We start from the raw sequence: 21786 nt of genomic DNA, 5'->3' as shown, positions 1-21786 counted from the left end.
TCTTAAAGATTATGTAACTTCAGGCAGAAGTTAAGAAAGTTGCCCATGCAAAGAATTGGAATTTGGGGAGGGGGGCAATTGGGGTTAATTAACTTGCCCAGGGTCACACAGATAGTAAGCATCCGAGGCTGGATTTGAATTTGGGTCCTCCTAACTCCAGAGTCAGTGCTCTGTACCACCTAGCTTCCTCCAAAGAATTGGAAATTGAGGGGATACCCACCAGTTGGAGAATGGCTGAGCAAATGGTGGTATATGATTGTGATGGAATATTCCTGTGTTACAAGAAATGATAAGCAGGACGATTTCAGAAAAATCTGGGAAGACTTACGTGAACTAAAGCAAAGTGAAGCAGAACCAGCAGAACACTGTACACAGTAACAGCAATATGGGAAAATGATCAACTGTGAATGACTTAGCTATTCTCAGCAATACAATGATCCAAGACAATTCTGAAGAATTTATGCTAGAAAAAGCTATCCATCTCCAGAGAAAGAACCAATGGAGTCTGAATACAGATCAAAGCATACTTTTTTTGGCCTAATTTTTCATGTGTGTGTGTGTGTGTGTGTGTGTGTGTGTGTGTGTGTGTGGTTTTTTAAAATCTGTTTTCTTTTGCAATGTGGCTAATATCAGAATCTTTTGTATGACTGCACATGTATAATCCATGTCTAATTGTTTGCTGTCTCACGGAGGGAATAGGGGTGAGAGAGAATGAAAGAATTGGAAACTCAAAATTTTTTAAATGAAAAGTTAAAGTTGTTTTTACATGTAATTTGAAAAAAATAAAATGTAAAATTTTTCACATTAAAAAAATAAGAAAGTTGCTCATGGCCACTTGGCTAGAGCGGTCAGAGGCAAGGCTCTAACCCAAGACTTCTTGACTCTAAGGCTGGCTTTTAGACACCAGGCCATTCTACTTCTCCTTTTATATGGCTGTTATATTGCTACTCATGATACACTAAAGGCAATAATAACATGACAGCTATAGAGCTGGAAGGGATTACTTTAGATCTCATCTAGTTCAACCCCCCCACCCCAATTTAGTAGATGGAGAAACTTAGGCTCAGAGAGGTAAGTAATCTGGCCAAGTAACATAGGTAGTAAGGAGCAGAGTTCTCAGGCTTCAAACCTAGCAGTCCTTTATTAGCCCCAGACTTCCTCTTCCACCAAAGTTCTCCTCTGATGAAACATTATGGCATGAGGGATATTTACAAAGGCATTGTAAGAAAAGCTGTGGTAGGTCTGACTAAGCCAGAAAGGTTTCAAGAATGCGCCCAGTGATAGACTGCGTGTGTTATCCAAAAACTGGCATGGCTAGGTTCTCAGAAACTTATCACTAGAAGGCTTGTGGCAGGCGAATTCTTTACCCAGAGTAATTCATTAAACTATGTCCTAAATCATGGAGAGATTATGACCTACAGAAGAAGAATTACTCACATAGAGAAAGTGAAAGATCATTTAATTCCTAATAAAATAATCATAATAGTTTGCATTCATACAGTGTTTGCCATTTATAAAGGGCTTTCTATTAATCATAGTATTTGTTCTTGACAACAACCTTGGAAAATAAGTAACACAAGTATTATTATCCTCATTTAACAGAAAAGGAAATTGAAAAGAATAAGTGAGGTGGCTTGTTCCAAGTAATTGAAATCTCAGTGACATCCTTAACTTTTCACTCATACTCACCCCACACATCCAATTTGTTGCCAAATCTTAACCTTCCTACTTTTATAACTCTCCTATATCTCTCCTCCTCTCCAGTGTAATGGCAACCATAGCAGAACTTTTTGTTGTTTTTTCTTTTGGAGTACTTCTCAGCACTAAGGCAATCAAGTGCCTTTGTTTGAATCGAGAATCTTTGATTGAATCAAGATCCTTTGATGACCTGCTTAAGTCACAAGAAAGCCTAAGTCACATGAGTTTGAGTAACATGGTTGGGATGCCCTCTGTGGGCTGACCCTGAAGAAGTGTATATATACTCTGAGGTTAGCATTTTGCTTTGGGGCTCACTCACTGGAAGAGTGTTCATGTGATTTAACCAGATAAGACTCTGGGTAGCTGTTGAGGAGCCCCCTGGCTTTGAAAACCCAGATGTTGGTGCTTCTCTCTCTGGTAACTATGTATTGCTATGGACAGACAGAAGCCCTGTCTGCTGATTTGTTATTTGCTCTGTTCATATAATTTCTGTTTGTGATTTCTATTTGTGTTTTCTCTGAAGTTCTGGGTGCTGACTTTTTCCCCTGAACTAAGTGAATGATATATGTATGTTTAATTAAAGTGAGATTGTAAACCTCTTAAAGTTGTTTTCCTTAGAAAAGCAGATCAAAGAACCTGTGCTAACAGCCCTCCTGTGTGCTGGTGTTATTGGCCTTACACCTCCACAGTAGCTGCTAGCAGCATTGTCGTTACATCCAGTCACATAGACACTCCCCCTTTTGCAAGCCCGCATCACCTCTTACCTGGATTATTGCAAAAACTTTTTGGGTGAGTACAAATTCAATCTGGACAAACATTTATGCAAGGCACTCTTAGAGAGAGTGTACTAAAAGCCTTAAAATTGCCCACTGAAGAGGTAGAAACAAGGTTATATGTCAGGCATTGTGCTAACCTCTCTCTCTCTCGGTTTTTGTATAACACACAGTCTATCACTGGGCACATTCTTGAAATACATATACACATACATATACAGATTACACACACACACACACACACACACACACACACACACACACACACACATATATATAATGTATGCATGTATATGATCTCGTTTAATCCTTACAAAAACCTGGGAGATAGGTGGTGTTATTATCCCCAATTTACAGTTGAGGAAACTGAGGCAGACAGAAGTTAAGTGACTTGCCCCAAATCACATAGCTAGTAAATGTCTGAGGCCAAATTTAAACTGAGGTATTCCTGACTCCACTCCCAGCACTCTATCCACTCTGCCACCCAACTGCCACTTGGCATAACTAAGCCTAATTTAGGTGACTGATAAGGTCAAACTGGACTTGATGCTTTAAACATAATAAAAGATTTAATTTTTTGTTTCCAAATGATGCTACTTTTCCCTAATTATAAAGGCTAAGAAATGCTGATTTCACAGATTTAGATTTATGCTGGAATGACCAATCCACAAATTTGACCATATGTAAACTTGTACAGGAAAATGAACTAGGTGACCTAAAACAGGACATCCCTTTACTCTCTCTTTTTTAAAAAAAATTATTTAATATTTTATTTTTCCCCAATTACATGCAACAACAATTTTAACATTTATTTTTTTAAATTTTGAGTTTCAAATTCTTTCCCTCCCTCTCTCCCCTCCCCCCTCACTGAGAAGGCAAGCAATTTGATATAGGTTTTACATGTGCAATAATGCAAAACATATTTTCATATTAGTCATATTCTAAGAGAAAGCATAAACCAAAAAAAGTGAAGAAAAATAAAGTAGTAAAAAAAAGTATGGCTTGATTTGCATTCAGACTCTATTATTTCTTTCTCTGGAGATGGATAGCATTTTTTCATCATAAGTCCTTTGGAATTGTCTTGGATCACTGTATTGCTGTGAACAGCTAAGTCATTCACAATTGATCATGTGCAATTTTGCTGTTACTGTGTAAAATGTTCCCTGGTTCTGTTCATTTCACTTTGCATCAGTATACATAATTCTTTCCAGGTTTTACTGAGTATCCTGCTCATAATTTCTTATAATACAATAGTATTCAATCACAATCATATACCACAACTTGTTCAACTATTCCCCAGGTGATGGGCATCCTCTCAATTTCTAATTCCTTGATACCACCAAAAGAACTGCTATACAATTTGGAACTATGTGCAAAAAGCAATCAAAAAAGAGCATTCTCTTTGACCCAGCAATACCACTACTAGGTCTGTATCCTGAAGAGATCATAAAAAAAAAGAAAAGGACTCACATGTACAAAAATATTTATAGTTTACATACAGCTGCCTATTTGTATCATTTGACCATTTATCAATTGGTGAATGGCTCTTATTTTTGGAAATTTGATTCAATTCTCTATATATTTGAGAGATGAGGCCTTTATCAGAGAAATTTGCTATAAGTATTTTTTCACAGTTATTACTGTGCATTTCCCTCTATCCAGTTTTCTCCCCCGTTTATCATACTCCTCTCTCCTTTCACCCTAATAGTGTTTTGCTTTTGACTCTTGCATCCTTCAATTTGCCCTCCCTTCTATCAGCGCCCCGCTTCTCTTTTCCTCTTCTCCTCCTACTTTCCTGAAGGTAAGATAGATCCCTGTACCCAACTGAGTGTGAATGTTATTCCCTCTTTGAGCCAATCCTGATGAGAGTAATGTTCAAGCACTCCCTACCTCTCTTACCTTCCCTTCCACTGTAAAAGCTCTTTCAGACCTCTTTTATGTCAGATAATTTACCCCATTCTACTTCTCCCTTTCCCCTTTTCCCAGTGCATTTCTCTTTCTCACCCCTTAATTTTATTTTTTGCTATCATTCCATCATATTCAACTCACACCCATGTCCTCTCTCTATGTATACTCCTTTTAACTGCCCTAATAATGAGAAAGTTTTTAGGAGTTACAAGTACCATCTTCCCATGTAGAAATATAAACAGTTTAACCTTATGAATTTCTTATTATTTCTCTTTCCTGTTTACCTTTTTATGCTTCTCTTGATTCTTATATTTGAAAAATTAAGTTTTCTATTCAGCTCTGGTCTTTTCATCAGGAATGCTTTAAAGTCCTTTATTTCATTGAATATCTATTCTTTTTTCTCCTGAATAATTTTACTCCGCTTTTCTGGGTAAGTTATTCTTGGTTGTAATCCTAGCTCCTTTGCCCTCCAGAATATCATATTCCAAGCCCTCTGATCCTTTAATGTAGAAGTTGCCAAACCTAGTTCTATCCTGACTGTGGTTCCATGACATTTGAAATGTGTTTTCCCCTTGGCTATTTGCAATAATTTCTTCTTAAGCTGGAATCTGGAATTTGGCTATAATATTCCTAGGAGTTTTCATTTTGAGATATCTTTCAGGAGGTTATTGGTGAATTCTTTCCATTTCTATTTTACCCTCTAGATCTAGAATATCAGGGCAGTTTTCCTTAGTAATTACTTGAAAGGTGATGTCTAGATTTTTTTTATCATGACTTTCAAGTAGTAAGTCCAATAATCTTTAAATTATCTCTCCTGGACCTATTTTCTAGGTCATTGGTTTTCCCATTGGGATATTTCACACTTCTACTTTTTTTCATTCTTTTGATTTTGTTTGTTACTTGATGTCTCATGGAATAATTAGCTTCCACTTGCTCACTTCTAATTCTTAAGGAATTATTTTCTTCAGTGAGCTTTTGTGCCTCCTTTTCTATTTTTAAGGAGTTGTTTTCTTCAGTGAATTTTTGTGCCTCTTTTACCATTTGGCCATTTTTTAAAAAGTTATTTTATTTAGTATTTTTCATGCCTCCTTTACCAAGCTGTTGACTCTTTTTTCATGATTTTCTTGTATCACTCTCATTTCTTTTCCTAATTTTTCCTCTGCCTCTCTTATTTGATTTTTAAAATCCTTTTTCAGCTTTTCCAGGAATTCTTTTAGGGCCTAAGACCAATTTGCATTTTTCTTTGAGGATTCGGATGAAGCAGTTTTGACTTTGTTGTCTTCTTCTGAGTTTGTGTTTTGATCTTCTTTGTCATCATAGTAACTTTCTATGGTCAGGTTCTTTTTTGTTCTTTGTTCATTTTTCCAGTCTTTTTTTTTTTTTTTTTACTTTTTACCTCTGTGTTAAAGCAGGGCTCTCTCTGCTCCTGGGATGGAGGAAGCACTTCCTGAAGGTTTGGGCTTTTCTTGCTGTCGTTCCCAGAGCTAGTTCTAGGGGGCTAGAAGTTTTCAGTTCTTCCAAGGTGGTATTATCTAAGGAAAGGTGTGGTCAGTGCTCTCCTCAACTGTTTTCTGATCTGTGAATTCACATGCACTCTTTTCCACCCTGGAACTGTGACCAGGGTCCACAGTCCCCTGTGGCCACAAACTCTGGTATGCTAGTGCTTCTCCTCATCCTGGGACTGCAACCCAGGACTATGACCCAGATCTGCATATGGAAAATGTAATAGAGTCCTGCCCCCAGTGCCAGCAAAGGATTCCCTTTAATCTCCTTCTGACCAGTTATCTGACCCCCTTACCATCTGTGGGCTGAGAGCTCTGGAAGCCACTGTTGATACTACTGATCCAGTCACCACCAAAGCCATCTACTATTTGCTGGGGCCCAGCCTACATTTGTCCATCCTGCACTGGACTACACTCCACTCTTACCTTAATGCAATAGACCTTTCCTGCTGATATTCTAGGTTCTCTTGGGTTGGAAAATTGTTTCACCCTGTCCTTTTGTGGGTTCTGTCACTCCAGAATTTGTTTTGAGGTATTATTTAAAGTTGTTTGGCAGGGAATTTGGGAGAGCTCGGGTGAGTCCCCATCTTTTCTCTGCCATCTTAGCTCTGATATTTCTAACAATCTGAGGCTGATAGGCAGGACTGCTGGCTGAGTCTATATCTTCTCAAACACCTTAAAGTAGGCCTTGGGGGGAGGGAGGAACAACTCCTCTGACAAAGCATAGGTAGGTAACTTAATCACTTGTTTTATTTGTCAGGTGTTATCAAGATCTAATAGATGCTGCACAAGGCAAGGAAAAGACCCCACACAAATCTGTTTGCAGCATTTTTTTTTTTGCTGTATCAGCCCTATAAAGTATTTCACATTGAGGCAAAAGCCCAAGCCAAATTGTTTTACTCTGTAAAGTACACACTGAGAACCAGAATCCTGTGAAACACTTAAAATACACGATCTCAGACCAAAGGAATGTGTTGTGCATAGTTGGAAGGTCACGAAACAAAGCTGCTCCAAAAAATATAATAATCCTAACTACAAACTTCATCTCAACAACGATGTTCCACAAATGTGGATTTCATAACCAAGTCTAGGGCACCAGCTGCTGACTCTGATGCTAGATGCAGGGGTTAGAATTCATTTGGGGCTTCTGCTTTCTATGCCACTAAAGCTTTCAGAGAATTCCAGGCCCAGATGTTTCTCTGGAACCCTTGTACACAATGTAGGGGGAAAAAGAGTTCAATCCTGGCCCTGCAGCTACTAACTGTGTAAATTTACACAAATCACTTGATTTGTAGTCCTTTTTAAAAAATGGAATTAAAATGAGACAACCAAGGTCATGCAGTGGGTAGAGAATTGGACCTGGGGACAGCTAGGTGGTGCAGTGAGTAGAGCACTGGCCCTGGAGTCAGGAGGATCCGAGTTCAAGTCCAGCCTTGGACACTTGACACTTAACTAGCTGTGTGACTCTGGGCAAATCACTTAACCCTGATTGCCTTGCCAAAAAAAAAAAAACAACAAACCCAATATTAAAAAAAAAGAATTGAACCTGGATTCAATCATACTCAAATTCAAAGCCAGCCTTGAATATTTACCAGTTATGTGGCCCCAGGCAAGCCACTTAACCACTGCTACCTCAGTTTCCTCATCTGTAAAATGGAGACAATAATAGTACCTACTTCCCAGGATTGTTGTGAAGACAAAATACTGGGATATTATTATTGGTGAAGTGCTTTCCAAACCTTAAAGCACCGTACATACGATACCCATTATTTATCCTACTTACTTCACAGGGCAGGTGAACATGCCCTTTCCCACTTTTATCATTTTGTTCATGCTATTCCCTATTCCTGGAATGTCTTACCTCTTCATGTTTGCTATCGAATCACTACCCATCTCTTCCTTCCTTGAACCTCTCATAGCAATTCATTTTGTGAGTCTTATGTTTGTATTTTCCTTTGCAGCTAACATGATATTCTTCATGTAGTCAGTATTTAATCAATACTTGTTGTATTAAACTGAACAAAGCACAGTACTCTTAGTAGTCTAAATGAAACATTCCTTTCATTCTGAAAGTTCTTCGAATATTTCAATATTGACGCAGCCACATAATTCCATCTCCATGGGTTCTTCTTCCAATAGTTCAGGACAAAACCTTATCCTGTAGGATTCTTGTTGTGTTTTATCCCCTAGATGAGTTGACATTGCATAAATACCAGTCAATGATGAGCTGTCTGTCACTTATCTATTCCTCTCATTATAGGACCAACTCATTTCCTTTCAACTTCTACAGTATAATTCTTAAAAATTTAATTTTGTTGTTCAATTCACAAGCATCTTTTTCTCTTTCCCACCTCACCAGACTGAATTTAAAAGTAAAGAAAAATTAAAAAGTCTTGTAACAAATATACATAATCAAGCAAAACAAATTCCTGTGTTGGGTACATCAAAAAAAATATGTCTGATTTTGAATCTTGAGTCCATCCTCTATTTGTCAAAAGGTAGGTAGCATGCTACATCATTGGTTCTTATGCTAGTTATTAAATTGATTAGGGTTCTGAAATCCTTCAAAATTATTTGTCTTTACAATGTTGTTATTTTATGAATTGTTCTGCTTCTGCTTAACTTCACTATGCATCAGTTGATTCAAATTTTCCCAAGTTTCTCTGAAACCACCCATTTTCTCATTTCTTATGGCACAATAGTCTTTCATTTCATTCAAATAACATACTTTTTTCAGGCATTCTAGAATTGATGGGCACCCCTTAGTATCAGAATGTATTTTATACCTTCTGTAGTTATTTTAAAAGGAATTTCTTTCTTAACTTTCTGCTGGGTTTTATTGGTAATTTACAAAAGAGTTGATGATTTATGTATTTTTATCTTATATCCTACAATGAAGTTATTGTTTAACTTAAATTTTAGTTGACTATCTAGGGTTTTCTAAGTAAACCATCCAATTGTTTACAAAACACAATAATTTTGTGTCCTTTTTCCCTATATTTATTTCCTCTGTTTTTTTCTTCTTATTAATATAGCCAACATTTCTAACACTACATCAAAGAGTAGTGATAATGTGGCTGAGCTGTTTTTTTCTTGAGGCATTGCTTGTTGATATTTTGAAGGTATTTCCTTCTGAGTTTGAGTCTTGGGCATTCCTAGTATCATAATAGCTCTCTCTCTCTGTCTCTCTGTGTGTGTGTCTCTCTCCTCTCTCTGCGTCTCTCTCTCTTTCTCTCTGTCTCTCTCTCTCTCTCTCTCTCCCCCTCTCTCTCCTCCACCTCTCTCTCAATCATTATTCAAGCCTCAATTCCTAAAATGGGTCTTTCTAGATTCTGCACACTTTTGAAGGGAATGTCAGGAGCTTTTTAGATCCTGTTTTGTATTCTTTGGAATGCTGATATTATTTTCTTTAGATATTTAGTGCTGTGTTTTTCAAAGATGTCAGGAGCAGTGTAGGCTGGAGACATGCAAACTTACAGTGATCCCTGAATACTCTGATCCAGTATGAAATGTAACTACTCTCTTGGTCTGAGCTTTTCAAGCTCTTGACCCCATTTTAAGTCTGTGTGATACAACCATAGGTATGCCCCTCATTAGAAATCCAATGGACTTCTACTGGTCCCAGTTCCTGTCAGCTAGCTAGAAAGCTCTGCAAGTTCAGAGTGACAGAACTACAGACTCTCCCTTGGTCTCAGCTCCTTACCTAGGACATATAGCTGCAGTCTGCAGCCCATGTAGGGGCTAAATCTACAACCTCACTCCAAGATCAATGCCACATGACTGCTGCTCATTTCTATCCCTGCTTCCTGAGCTGTACACAGACTACAGATAGATAAATCTGAGCTGGATCTCCTAGAGGAGTGACTGGTCCTTTTCCTGGAATATAGCGGATCAACCTCATACCAAGGCACAGATATCCTCCTAATTCTGACTGGATTAATGCTGTATAGATGCAGGCTGGCTCTTATTCCTGCTCCCTGCAATCAGGCCCCATCTTTGCTGGATCCACAGCCACTTTTTGCTTTGGAACATAGCCACAGGTCAGCCCTGTGCTTAGCCATAGATCCACTCCCAAGGCCATGCTAGATCCACAGTCTGGCTCTGGGGTTGGAGAGACACAGCAGCTATCTGACTTCTGTTCCTGCTTCCTGGGCTAGAAAAAGTGATTCACCATGTTTTCTCCTTGGATTTCTACACTACTTGATCTGGTGCTCTTTTTAAGTATTAAGAACACTTGTTTTAAGACACTATTTTTCTCTACCAAGCTCAATGCATTTTAAAAAATTAACAAACAATAGACACCATGGAAAGAATTTGGATTCTGTTCATCTTTTGATCTGCAATCTGATAGAGTTTCTAGGTTCTCTTAGTATTTCATTTACATTGGCTAAACTTCCTTAGTAAATTGTAATAGTCTGTTTTAATATCCTTAAAATTCTTTTATCCATTTCCCACTTTTCACCATCAGTATCTGATTCAAAGAGGTCAGGTTGAATTTGCCTCAATCTCATACCATGCCCTCTCATTTTTATTCTTTCTTCTAACTTTTAATTGATTTTGGTAAATGTTTTAACAAGTATTCTGACACCACACAGAAGTGTTGATGCAGAAATTGCTTCCATCTGCCTAACCAGTTATTTGCCGTCTGTTAAAAATAATCAAGTAGATTCTTTGTAATATGATTTAGTAACCAACATGTCTAGAGCCTGTTCTTGAAAAAAATATTCCTGATAAAGACATGAGACTTGCGTATAGTTTATGAGTCTTTGGCTACTCTCATTTCTTACCCCTGAAGGTTAATCTCATGGAGGATCTTATTGAATTATTCTTAAAATTTCTCTAGCATTTCATTCTCTGTCACCAATATTGTTGGATAAGTTATTATTATTTTCAAGACAGTTTTAAAAAAAAATATTTATCATAAGCATTGCAGTCCTAGAACAAAAGTACCACAGAATGTTGTTTCTTGTTGCCTTTGGAAGCATGCTAAGACTAGCTCTATTTCTTCATTCACCTTTCCAAGAATCAGGTCTCTAGTGAGCCTTCTTTCTGTTTAGCTGCACCTTCCTTTTAACTTCTGATTCCATTTACAGCAAGAACATTAAGATTGATATGTTTCCATTCTTTCCATGAGTGTGTCCACTCATCAGTCAGAGGACAAGAATCTTAAATTTAGCATATCGACAAGTAAGTTAATGTTTACGGAGGGTGTAGAAACTATGTGAGTCTTAGCACCCTTTCTTTGTCCCCTTTACTATGCTTCTTCAGCTGTCATTACAGAAATAGAAAACAGTCACACAGAACAAAGGTCATTTCTTATTTTCTTTCTTTCCTAAATTACCATGGACAAAAATTCATCATCTAGTGGTCAGCCTGTTAGTAATGAGCTTCTCAGCATTTACCCAGACTGATCCTCAAAAAGTAGACATGGTCTGTTTAGAGCTTATGCTGCATTGGTACAGCCTTTAAGAATCCCCATGCCATGGGGTATTGGAAAAGGACTAATCAAAATTTGACCTTATTTCAGTTTGAGTCAGCATCTTTCATTTTTGACTCAGTGAAGGGAGAGAAGAGATAAATGTCTCTCATATATTATTATATATACTTAAAGACCATAAAATTAAGTTCTTAGTCATCCTTCCTTCACCAGGAAAATTTTCTCCCTGTTCATCCTGGAGTTTGCATTTTGTGAAGGGGCCAGGCCAACCTGCCTCCTCACCGTGTAACATCCCATTAGCTGGCTCCTACTCAGTCTGGAACATGCCTCTTCAGGACCCACTTCCTTTCTCCCATTGGTTGAGGTCCTTCTGGAGCCTCCCTTTTGTGAAGGTGCACAAGCCAGCTTGCCTTCATTCCTTCCTGCCCCTGCTCTGGATTTTCTGGACTTCAAGATCATCACATGAGGTATTTTCATTTCCCATCCTGCTCTACCCACCCCCTGCTACTTTTCCACTCCTTTTTAAAATGTAAGCTCTTTGAGGACATAGACTGTCTTTTTATTTGTATTTGAGTCCCTAATGCTTAGCAGAGTGGCTGACAAATAGCAAGCATTTAATAAATGCATGTTTCCTTTCTTCCTTGTCATAACCATCACTCTCCAACCTGCAATAAAATCCATGACCTGCACATTTACTCTTATAATTATAGATATCTAAGTGGTACAGTGGACTGGATACTGTACCCAGAATCAGGAAGACCTGGGTTCAAATCTGGCCTCAGATACTTACTAGCTGTGTGATTTGGGGGAAATCATTTGAACTGTCTGTCTCATTTTCCATATCTGCAAAATGAGAGGTTGTTGTGAGGATAAAATGAGATAATGTTTGTAAAGTACTTTGTAAACCTTAAAGCACTATATAAATGCCAGCTATTATCATTTCTGTTTTTATTTCTGCTTTGGTATGTTTGCTTTTCCCATATTGTTTCCATTACATACTTATCTACTTTTGTCCTCCTAAGAAATTATAAACTGCTTTAGGGCTGGGGCTCAGTCTTATAAAACACACACCAAGTGCCTTGTCTGATGTCATATATTCTGTGAGCTCTGTTTATTTACTAAGTAATCCATTCTGAGAAATTCCTAACCTCTGAAGAAACACATGGATGTATTCTGTCAAGTAGCAGAACTCCTTCTGTTGGCACAATTAAAATAATTAGGAAAATTGGACCATCTAATGTCCATCTGATGACTGATCAAAGGAAGCCCCACTTTGTTCATCAATTTTATTATATTAGATCATAGCTGCAGGCATGGAATTCAACAGGCACATCCAGTTGGAAAGGAAAGGATTAACTCACTTTCAGAGCTGTTTCCTCCATACTCCCCGGGTACTTCCCACGTTGGAATAATACATGAAGTGATCTGCTTAATGCAATTTCAGATTAAAGGGCTATTGACATGGGGCACTGACACTCAGAGGCATGATTTAGTAGTCCAGAACAATGAGCAGCTTGAATAAGAAAATGCCAACATTTCGTGATGTTAATAAGCTATGAGAAATAATGACAGGACAAAAAGTAAACTGTGTTCGTGCCTTCTGAGATAATAACTTAAAATTTTTTTTTCAAGATGGCAAAATTTAAGAATGAGATTTTCTTTAAAAAATGAAATACTAAAATAATTGGTTATCACTTGCATATTGATTTTACAGGACAGGGACTGTTTGACTTGAAAATCAAATTATCTGTAAGCTAGGTCATCAAACGTAGATGAAACCCAAAAGGCTGCAGTCTAGGAACTGCAACTTGAGTTTATGCCACGTGATAATAACTTATAGTTTGGCTCTTTGAAGGTGAAATCATCTGGCAGAAAGGCAAAACATATTTGAGTTTAATTTGGGGAGAATAAACAAGGAATTGAGATTAGGGGGAAATGTGCTCCTGGAAGAGGTGTCAGTAACTTCCATATTCCTTTAACTTTTTGATTTATTGGTGTTAGATGGCTATCATTCCATCAACCGCACTACAACTTGTATTCATCAAACTTGGTGTTGGTGTCTGATGATGGGCAATTGATAAAGTCTAACATGAGGCAGCAATGGACAGTGGGAAGAACACCAGCTCTGGACGTACCTCTGGTATTTACTCCCTCTGTGACCTGGATCACCTCAGTTAACATCCCTGGGCTTCAGTTTCCTCCTCTGCAAAATGAAGAGGCTGAACTAGATAACCTCTGAGCCCCCTTCCAGTTTTAAATCTCTGAACCTAACTGTCCCTCTCATATATATTTTGTTCAATTAGCTCACACGCCTTATAACTGTCAAATCCAAGCATCTCTATTAGGGTTTTACCTGATTCAGACTTATCTGGTTTTCTGCTTTCTGCAAACACTGTGCTAGGCACAATATAATAGATGGCTATCAAATTTTGAACCACTCAGGTTTAGAGATTCTTGACATCCTTTTGGCAGTCATATATTAAGAGCTGAAACACTGAGGGATGGTAGGCAGCAGGTGGGGGGGGAGGAGGGAGAGAGAAAGAGAGAGAGAGAGAGAGAGAGAGAGAGAGAGAGAGAGAGAGATGGAGGTGGGGGAGAAAGAAGGGAGAGAAAGGAAGAGAGGGAGAGGGAAAGAAGAAGAGGAAGACAGAGAAAGAACAGAAGAGAGAACATTACCCTAGGGTCTCCTTGCCCTGAAATATCTAATTTCCTTGGCTATTGCCTGTAGCCTTCTCACCCTGGAATATTCCTCCACAAGGCTTGCTTCCTACTCTAATTGCTGAGTTCCTCCTGGGGCTTCCATTTTGTGGAGGGGTCCAGGCCATGCAGCCTTCATTTCCCTCCCAGCCCTTTTCCTGATTTTCTGGACTTTAAAACCATCCCCTGCCTCACCAGGGACCTTCAGCCTCACCTTTACCTCTCTACATACTTTTCATCTCCTTTTTGTGTCTTGTCTTCAACCATCAGAATGTAAGCTTCTTGAGGGCAGGAGCTGTCTTTCTTTTCACCAATATTTGTATCCCTAATACTTAACAAAGTCCTTGCTACGTATTAAATCCTTAAGGAGTCAGTGTCAGTTATCCAGATATGAATTCTTGGGATTAAGGAATGATTGTGAAGGAGAAAGGGCATGTGAACATGAACCCTTGGAAGTAATTTTGTACCCAAAGTGAGTGAGCCTCTGGGTCTTGGTTCCCATAAGCAATCCTGGCATATAAGGACAGTGATGACTTGAATAAATTCATGACACACTTCTAAGTAACCAGCAGTCTCTGCTTGGGAAAAGAAAACATGTAGGAAGAAACCAATGGACCCTGAGCTCAAGTATGAGCAAAATTAGTGAGAAGTGATAAAATGCTTTTGATCCTATGTGATTGGGTCTTTAACTTCCCTCCCAATTCTTCCCAAGTCAGAATTAATAGCCATACCATAGCAACTCTGTCCATCTCCTCGGAAGCCAATGGAGCACTCACAAACGAAATGACTTCCTGGACCTGGGCGGCATGCTGCATTTGTGTCACAGCCATGGGTACCCGTGTAGCAAGGATTCTGAAGGGAGTCAGGGGAGCCATCTGAAAAGGGAGAGATGTTGAAATTAATTTTGTAAGTGTGTCTAGGCACTCAGTGCAATGCCTTTGGTTTTATCCTTGACTTTGACAAACATGCACGGGAAGTTCTATATGAGCTCTTCATTTCTGCTTAAGACAGCACATCAATAACTCTTCGATGGAGTGCTGGAATAGGATAACAATTGACCCACATTATAGATTAAGACTATAAACTATACTTTAGTCTTCCCTTTGGGCCAAAGGTACATTTGCACATTCTTCCTCTCCATACTCCATCTTTGCAAAATCATGTTAGACACTGAGAATCAAAGAAAGAGTATGAAAAGTCAAAGCACGGATTTAAAACTCTCTCTCTCTCTCTCTCTCTCTCTCTCTCTCTCTCTCTCTTCTCTCTCACTCTCCCCATAAAACTACTGATTTACATACCCCCAATAGGACCAATTGAATTGCTCAAAGCATATCTCAAGATCTTCTCTTCCTTATTGTATAGGACAAATACACTATCCACAGAAAGTTGCTGGGTGGGAGGAAGGGGCTGTCGAGGATCTTCATGAGTGCACTCCTGGAAGGTAATGGTCTGCCTCCATTGGTAAGTGTAGGTACGTGAAGAAGCGATCCCATCTTGAGCAGGTTCAGTCACTTTATACTCCCTGGTGGAAGAGGATGTGATAACTGGAAAAGGAAGAGAGACAACGAGTCATCAACAGCAAGAAAGAAAATATTGAAGGAGGTTTGAGGAATGATACCCCAAGGCCTATTTTAGTGGGCCAAATACTTCTCACCTGTAGTTCTACCAGATGAGAGACTGGAACAGGTGAAACAAAACTACTTTTCCTTTACTAGGACCAATCTTTTTGCCTCTAGAAATTCTTTCTTTCTCCTATTATTTTTAGTACATTGTGGCTTTCTAGGATTAAGAGATTTTTTAAATAAAGAACTTCAAAATTGACCCAGGACTTAGGAAGCCAGTTTTGTGTCAGAAGGCAGTTTCCACAGAGTTATGAAAAATCAGTAATCAAACCTAGAAAGGCAATAAGGGGCAGACTTTCAAAGGAAAAGAAATCTTGCTGTTCACTCATGCATTGGCTACCTTCAACTTCCTGCTTTAAAATAAAAATTTATATAGAGCCTTTACATTTTTATGCTTTACTGTGGTTTCCTACATAATAGGAGCTCACCAAAAGATAAAATTATAAATTAATGACACGAGTAGGCTTCCTTATATCAAAATGCTGCTTGTAGTGCTGTCTAAATTATACATTTACAGGATTTTGTGTTACTACTACATTCTGCCACCTTTCACAGAGGCAGAGAACCGAGTGAGTTTCAATATTTAAAGGGTTATACATTTCTTTATTCTTAACAGCAAGAAAAAATAAGGCACATCATTTTCTTGGCTTCTTATAGTCAAGAAAACATTTTATTAGTAACTCTTTGATATGGGGCTTGGAGGATGACAGGGAGAGACTCATCCCTGTAGGATGAGACATCCTAGATTCTTAGTTATTTAGGCAGCTAGGTGGGGGCAGTGGATAAAGTACTGGACCTGGAATAATGAAGACCTGAATTCAAATCTAGCTTCAGACATTTACTAGTTTTGTAACCCTGCTCAGTTAACCTCTGTCTCAGTTTCCTCTTCTATAAAATGGGGACAATAATATCATCTTCCTGCCAGGATGGTTGGAAGACTCAAATGAGATAATAATTGTAAAGCACTTAGCACAGTGCCTGGCCCATAGTAAGTGACATATGAGCATTAGGAATAATGATTGTTGTCATTTTTATTATCCCTTAGGATTGGCCTTCTCTGGCCAATATAGAGTCTTGAACTCATGCATCCCTTTCCTGCCAGTGTGTCATTATTTATCATTATCCTGTCAGTCTTGAATACATATTTCCTATCTCCTCTTATTAAAATCTTTTGTCCAGCTTAAAGCCGCTAGATACCACTTCTTCTGTGAAGCCTTCCCTGAGTCCCCTCCAGTCATCCATCTTACCTATGTTCTGTCATAATAACTGGCCATACTTTACCTATGTTCTTAAATTCTAATTGTATGATAACTTTGTATTATCTCCCTTACTAGGATAAGAGAGCTTTCTGTCCCTGTAGCGTTCCATACAGATTTATTGAACTGAGGCTGTGTGATTCTCAGTAAGGTAGTCTGGGGTTCACAGATCACCTTGTCTAGACACTTGGGCTCACCAGAGTTGGCATAATGGTAGAGCTCAGTGTAGGGTTCTATCTGGACAGTGGAGCCAAATGGGATCTCAGGGACACGTCCATCCAACTCCGTAGTGATGGTCAGATGGCCATGCTCGTCAATGCCATTGAATTTCTGCTTTATAACCAACTTGTCCGGATGCCCAACAAAGGTCACTTCAGCTTGACGGGTGAACTCTCCTCCTGTAAAGTAAAATCAGTATGATCACCACAAAGTAATCAGCTTACCAGATTCAACTGTTATTGGGCCAGCAATAAACACTTTCATGCTTAACTCCAAACAAACGACAAAAAAAGTAATCATGTTGAGGCTCTGGTTGGTTTGAACTTTCTTTGTATATAACTATAAAAGTCTCTGTTGTACTTAATGGCTTTGCAATACTAGGCAACTCACTTAGCCTCTTATATGCCTTAGTTTCCTCATCTATTAAAAAAAATACACAGTGGTAGTACCTGCCTCCGAGGGTTGTTCTGGAGATCATATGAGACAATATATGTAAAACACTTTGCAAACCTTAAAGCATTATAGAAATGTGAACCATTATTACATGTTGTCCATTCTTACTCCTAATGGATACTTTAAAATATGCTGGTAGAATTTTTTTAAAAAAAAAGTCTGTATTGGATCCTTGTTTTGATTTGGTTTGATTTGTAAAAACAGCTAGAATCATGAGTTTAACCTTCTTAGGACCAATTTACCTTCTGCTACATGGCCACTGGGTGCCTGCCAGCTAGTGATCTTACAAAAAACATGTTGTTGCATAACCAGCAGAAGCTGATGAAGGAAGATAATGGCTCAGTACAACCCACTACTACTATCAGAACAATTCTAAGAAGGACACATACTACTGAGGAAAGTGGTTCAGCCACATCACATTCCTTGAGGGAGGATGAAGCATCCATTCACGAAAAATGAATTTCGCATACCATCCTCCTCCTGGAAGAGAGGCAGGGACTATTAGAATAAAATGCTGAATATATCATCAGATGATTGTTTTTGCCTAATGTTTTTTCTTCTTTCAAGGAGAATTCAATCTAGAGTTGAGGTGGGGAAGAAGAGGGTCTCCCCTCCCCCCCATAAATGAGAGTGATATAAAGACGTCAATAAAATATATTTAAAATAAAATAAAATAAAATTAGTATTTCTCTCCTACTCCTATCTTTGTCTTTCCCACATTTGTCTATTCCTATTACATGGTTATGTAAGCCCCAACTGTAAGGTTGGAGTCTCTGGGGCTACAGAGAAGGATGAGAAGTAGTAAGAAAAGAAATATAGACTGAACAAATATGTAGTGAGTATAAAAGATTCTCTTAATCCACCAAATCTTATTGGCAGAAGTGTCCATAAATGAGAGTGTATAAGCTCTCTCCTCTTTAAATTCACTCACATCCCAAGTGCAGCCCAAGGAAAGTTATTGCCTAGCATGTGTTAACCCTGCCTCGGATTCAGCTCTAAGAGTATTCAAATATACAGGACCAGGGCTAGATGAAACTTTTTGGTGCCTTATTTGTTCACTATAGTGTAATACAAAAGATCAGCTTCTGTCCATACACGGACTCAAACCCAAAGGAAGTTGTAAAATTTGGAAGTGGTATAGGGTAGAGCCAACACATATACAACATGGCATGTTATAACTGCTTTTGCCCCTACTAATTTGTAGGTTCCTCTTTAAGCCAAACAAGTCCTCAGATAAAACAAATTCTGTTCAATGTCTGCCTGAAAGCTAAAGTCATATGAATGTGGCACATTTAATTTTGAAATGCAAAACTGATTCAGGCAGTTGGATCAGCACAGAAAGAGGAATGGGATGAGACAGGAGGGTTGAAATCTTGACCTTAGAGGACTGAAGATGTTGGATGCTTCCCTCTTCTCAGCAGAGAGATGCTGAACTACCACTATGGAATAAGTTGTATATTGTCAGGCATGGTCAACACATCAATTTGCTTTGCTTGACAGTATTTCTTGTTTTAAGGGAGGGCTTTATAGGCGGGTAGTTAGTAGGAAGTAATTGTAATCTAAAAAAAACCAATAACTTATTTCCAATAAAAGATGATTGTCATTCAATTAATAAAAGAGGCTAAATCTGAATGAGCCCTGAGTTGAGGCTAAAAATGAGCTGAAATAGTATCATAACCTCCCTGATATCCTGGGCATTTGGAAAGGAGGCAGACTGAGAAGCCAGGGAGACTGGCTTAAAACAGGGCAAAAAATCGTTCTCCAAAGTGCTGGAAAAACACAAGTCAAGACTCAATTTCAGGTTTCTGTGTTTCCCTGAAGCATTATAATCATCAAAAACCATTTGAGAAGGGAAATGATTTGGATGTCATGGTCAATACGCTATCTCTCTGGCTGCAAAGAAAACATATAATGTTACACTCTAGTAACCAAAAGTATGTAAAAGCATCTACTTTTCTTGAGGAGATGAGAATTCAGATTTTCATCCTGTGCCATGAAACACCAAGAATCTCATTAGGGTGGTACAGAAGAAAAAGCTTTGGCTTTGAAATTACAGGATCTGAGTTCAAATTCTGACTGCTACTTACTTTGGGGGTAACTTTGAGAAAATCACTTTACCCTTCTGGGCCTCAGTGTCCTCATCTATAAAATGAGGGGGTTGGACTAGATGACCTATAAGGTCTCCCTTCAGGTTCTAAAACCTATTACTCCTCAATTTTCTCTTCTGAAAAAAAGGGATAATAAAATTTGTAGTAATTATCTCACATGGCTATTGTGAAGTTCCAATGAGACAATGTACATAAAAAATCTGTATAAATCTTAAAAAGACAAGATAAACATCAGTTCCTATTGTTATACCATTAATACTGTAAGAAATGGGAGGAGGAGTTTTGTTTCCACAGAACTAAAGGTGTGCTTCCCTGCCCTCCCCCACCCCAGCTTTAGCAGAGACCAGGCCTCAAGTTCGGTCAGGTGAGAGGTCAGAGGCTTGTACGCATGTGCATACTTTTTGAGAAGGCAGTCTGGGGAATTAGAGAGGCCAAACCCACTTGAACCTGTTCAAGCTTATCTAGGGTCTGGTCTTGGTCAAGAATCCAGGCCTACTGATTTGCATAATTTGCATATGTTAAAAAGGGAAAGTAGGGGAAGTAAAAGAATATAGTTTAATCCTAAACTAAGACAAGGAAAATCTAATTAACTTCACTTTTGCTTCTGTATCCTTATTATCCTATTTATATAAACTATATAACCTAGGAAAACTATGTAAAAAACAAAGATTGTAAACTAACCATGACTCTAGCAGGAGTGGAGGGAATGGTTGCCCCTGCTCCTGCAGCTGTATCAGTGTGAGTGTTCCCGCGAGCACTACACCCGCTCTCCCGGGGAGCGTAATAAAATGCCTTCCTCTGCCCACTCTGGTCCTGAATTCTTTGGGTGTGAATGGGCAAATCACATGGATTTTCCTAAGGTCAAGTGAAGGGAAGCAACAGGCAGCGGAAGCTCGCCAGGCTTACTCCTGGATCTTGTCTTGGGGTGTCCTGTGATCCCCACTGCGGTGTTAAGAGGGCTACCAGTCTGGATTCCCTTGGGGAACCCTGTGGTCTGCACGGCCTTCTTAAGGGGACATCACATGGGACTTCCGGCCCTGTCTCGGGAGCCTTGTGATCTTACTGCCATCCTAAGGGGCCATCACTTGGGTCTTCCTTAGGGTCTGACCCCTAGGAGGCCCTGTGATCCCCACAGATTAAGGGATGGCTACCACTTGGTCTTCCTCTGGGAGTCCTGTGGTCTGTACAGCCTTCCCTAGGGATTATCACAGGGTTCTTCTTCAGGACTTTGGCCCTGCCTAGGAAGTCCAGTGATCACCAAAACCACGTTTCTCACAATACGATCATGAAATAGCCCTTGGACTATGACCAAGACAGGAAGAGAAAATGCTAACATTTAGAAATCGAAATATTCTAAAGGTTGGATCACCCATTTGAAAAAACACATAGTGGCCCCTCACAAATATGGTCACAGTTAGGGAAGTAATGTGTTTTTTAAAATTTGTTTATATTCTCTGGTTGTTTCTGGTATGTCTCCCTTCTTAGACTATAAACAACCTAAGGGGAAGAATCTTGTCTTCCATTTCATTTGTATCCTGAAACATGGAATGCACACAGCAAGCACTTAATAAATGTTTACTAAATGAACATCTGTGATGATGATAACTAAGGAGAATGTTTAAGAAAGACATTATCCTAATTAATTGACAAACGGTTGTGGGAGGTGAAGACTCAGCAGACATAATTTGAAATAAAAGAATTTTAATTCTGCCCCCAGGCATTGCTCCATTAACAAAGAGGATGAGTTTTAATGACACATTTCTTTATAAGAAAGGTTGTTACTGGGAGATTTGTAACCCAGGCAGTACAAATACACATCCCAGGAGGTTCCAGCAGGACAATATTATTAAGTAGTAACAAAAATACTGCCAGAAGTGGTAGAAAACATGATGTATGAAAGTTGAAGTCTAGGGCCAGAATAAAAGGGAGGGAAAGAAAGGTGAGCCACTGGGATAACGTTAGTGGAGGCAGGGAGTGGAGCGAAGAAGCTAACTTTTCTTTTCTTTTCTTCTTTTTTTTTTTTTTGCGGTCAGCACAGATAGGGAAGGATGTAAGAAGGGAAGCCTTTTATTCCACAGTTAAAGATGGAAAACAATATGCAAATGCAGGTGGA

The 21786-nt window shown here is 38.9% G+C and overlaps 1 protein-coding gene across 1 annotated transcript in view; it reads right to left on the bottom strand.

Moving 5' to 3' along the window:
• The window catches only part of NID1 (nidogen 1), a 110311-nt gene that overhangs the window by 50925 nt on the left and 37600 nt on the right, over positions 1–21786 (bottom strand). Inside the window, exons 7-9 of the mRNA XM_036754231.1 lie at positions 17091–17291; positions 15314–15559; positions 14747–14890 (exon numbers count right to left, since the gene is read on the bottom strand). Coding sequence (XP_036610126.1) covers positions 14747–14890; positions 15314–15559; positions 17091–17291 — 591 coding nt within the window. The remainder of the gene's footprint in view (positions 1–14746; positions 14891–15313; positions 15560–17090; positions 17292–21786) is intronic.

Source organism: Trichosurus vulpecula, chromosome 4 (assembly GCF_011100635.1).
Source record: "Trichosurus vulpecula isolate mTriVul1 chromosome 4, mTriVul1.pri, whole genome shotgun sequence".
Lineage (NCBI taxonomy): Eukaryota > Metazoa > Chordata > Mammalia > Diprotodontia > Phalangeridae > Trichosurus > Trichosurus vulpecula.
The sequence above is the reverse complement of the archived record's forward strand: the minus strand, read 5'-3'. Positions and strand labels throughout refer to the sequence as shown.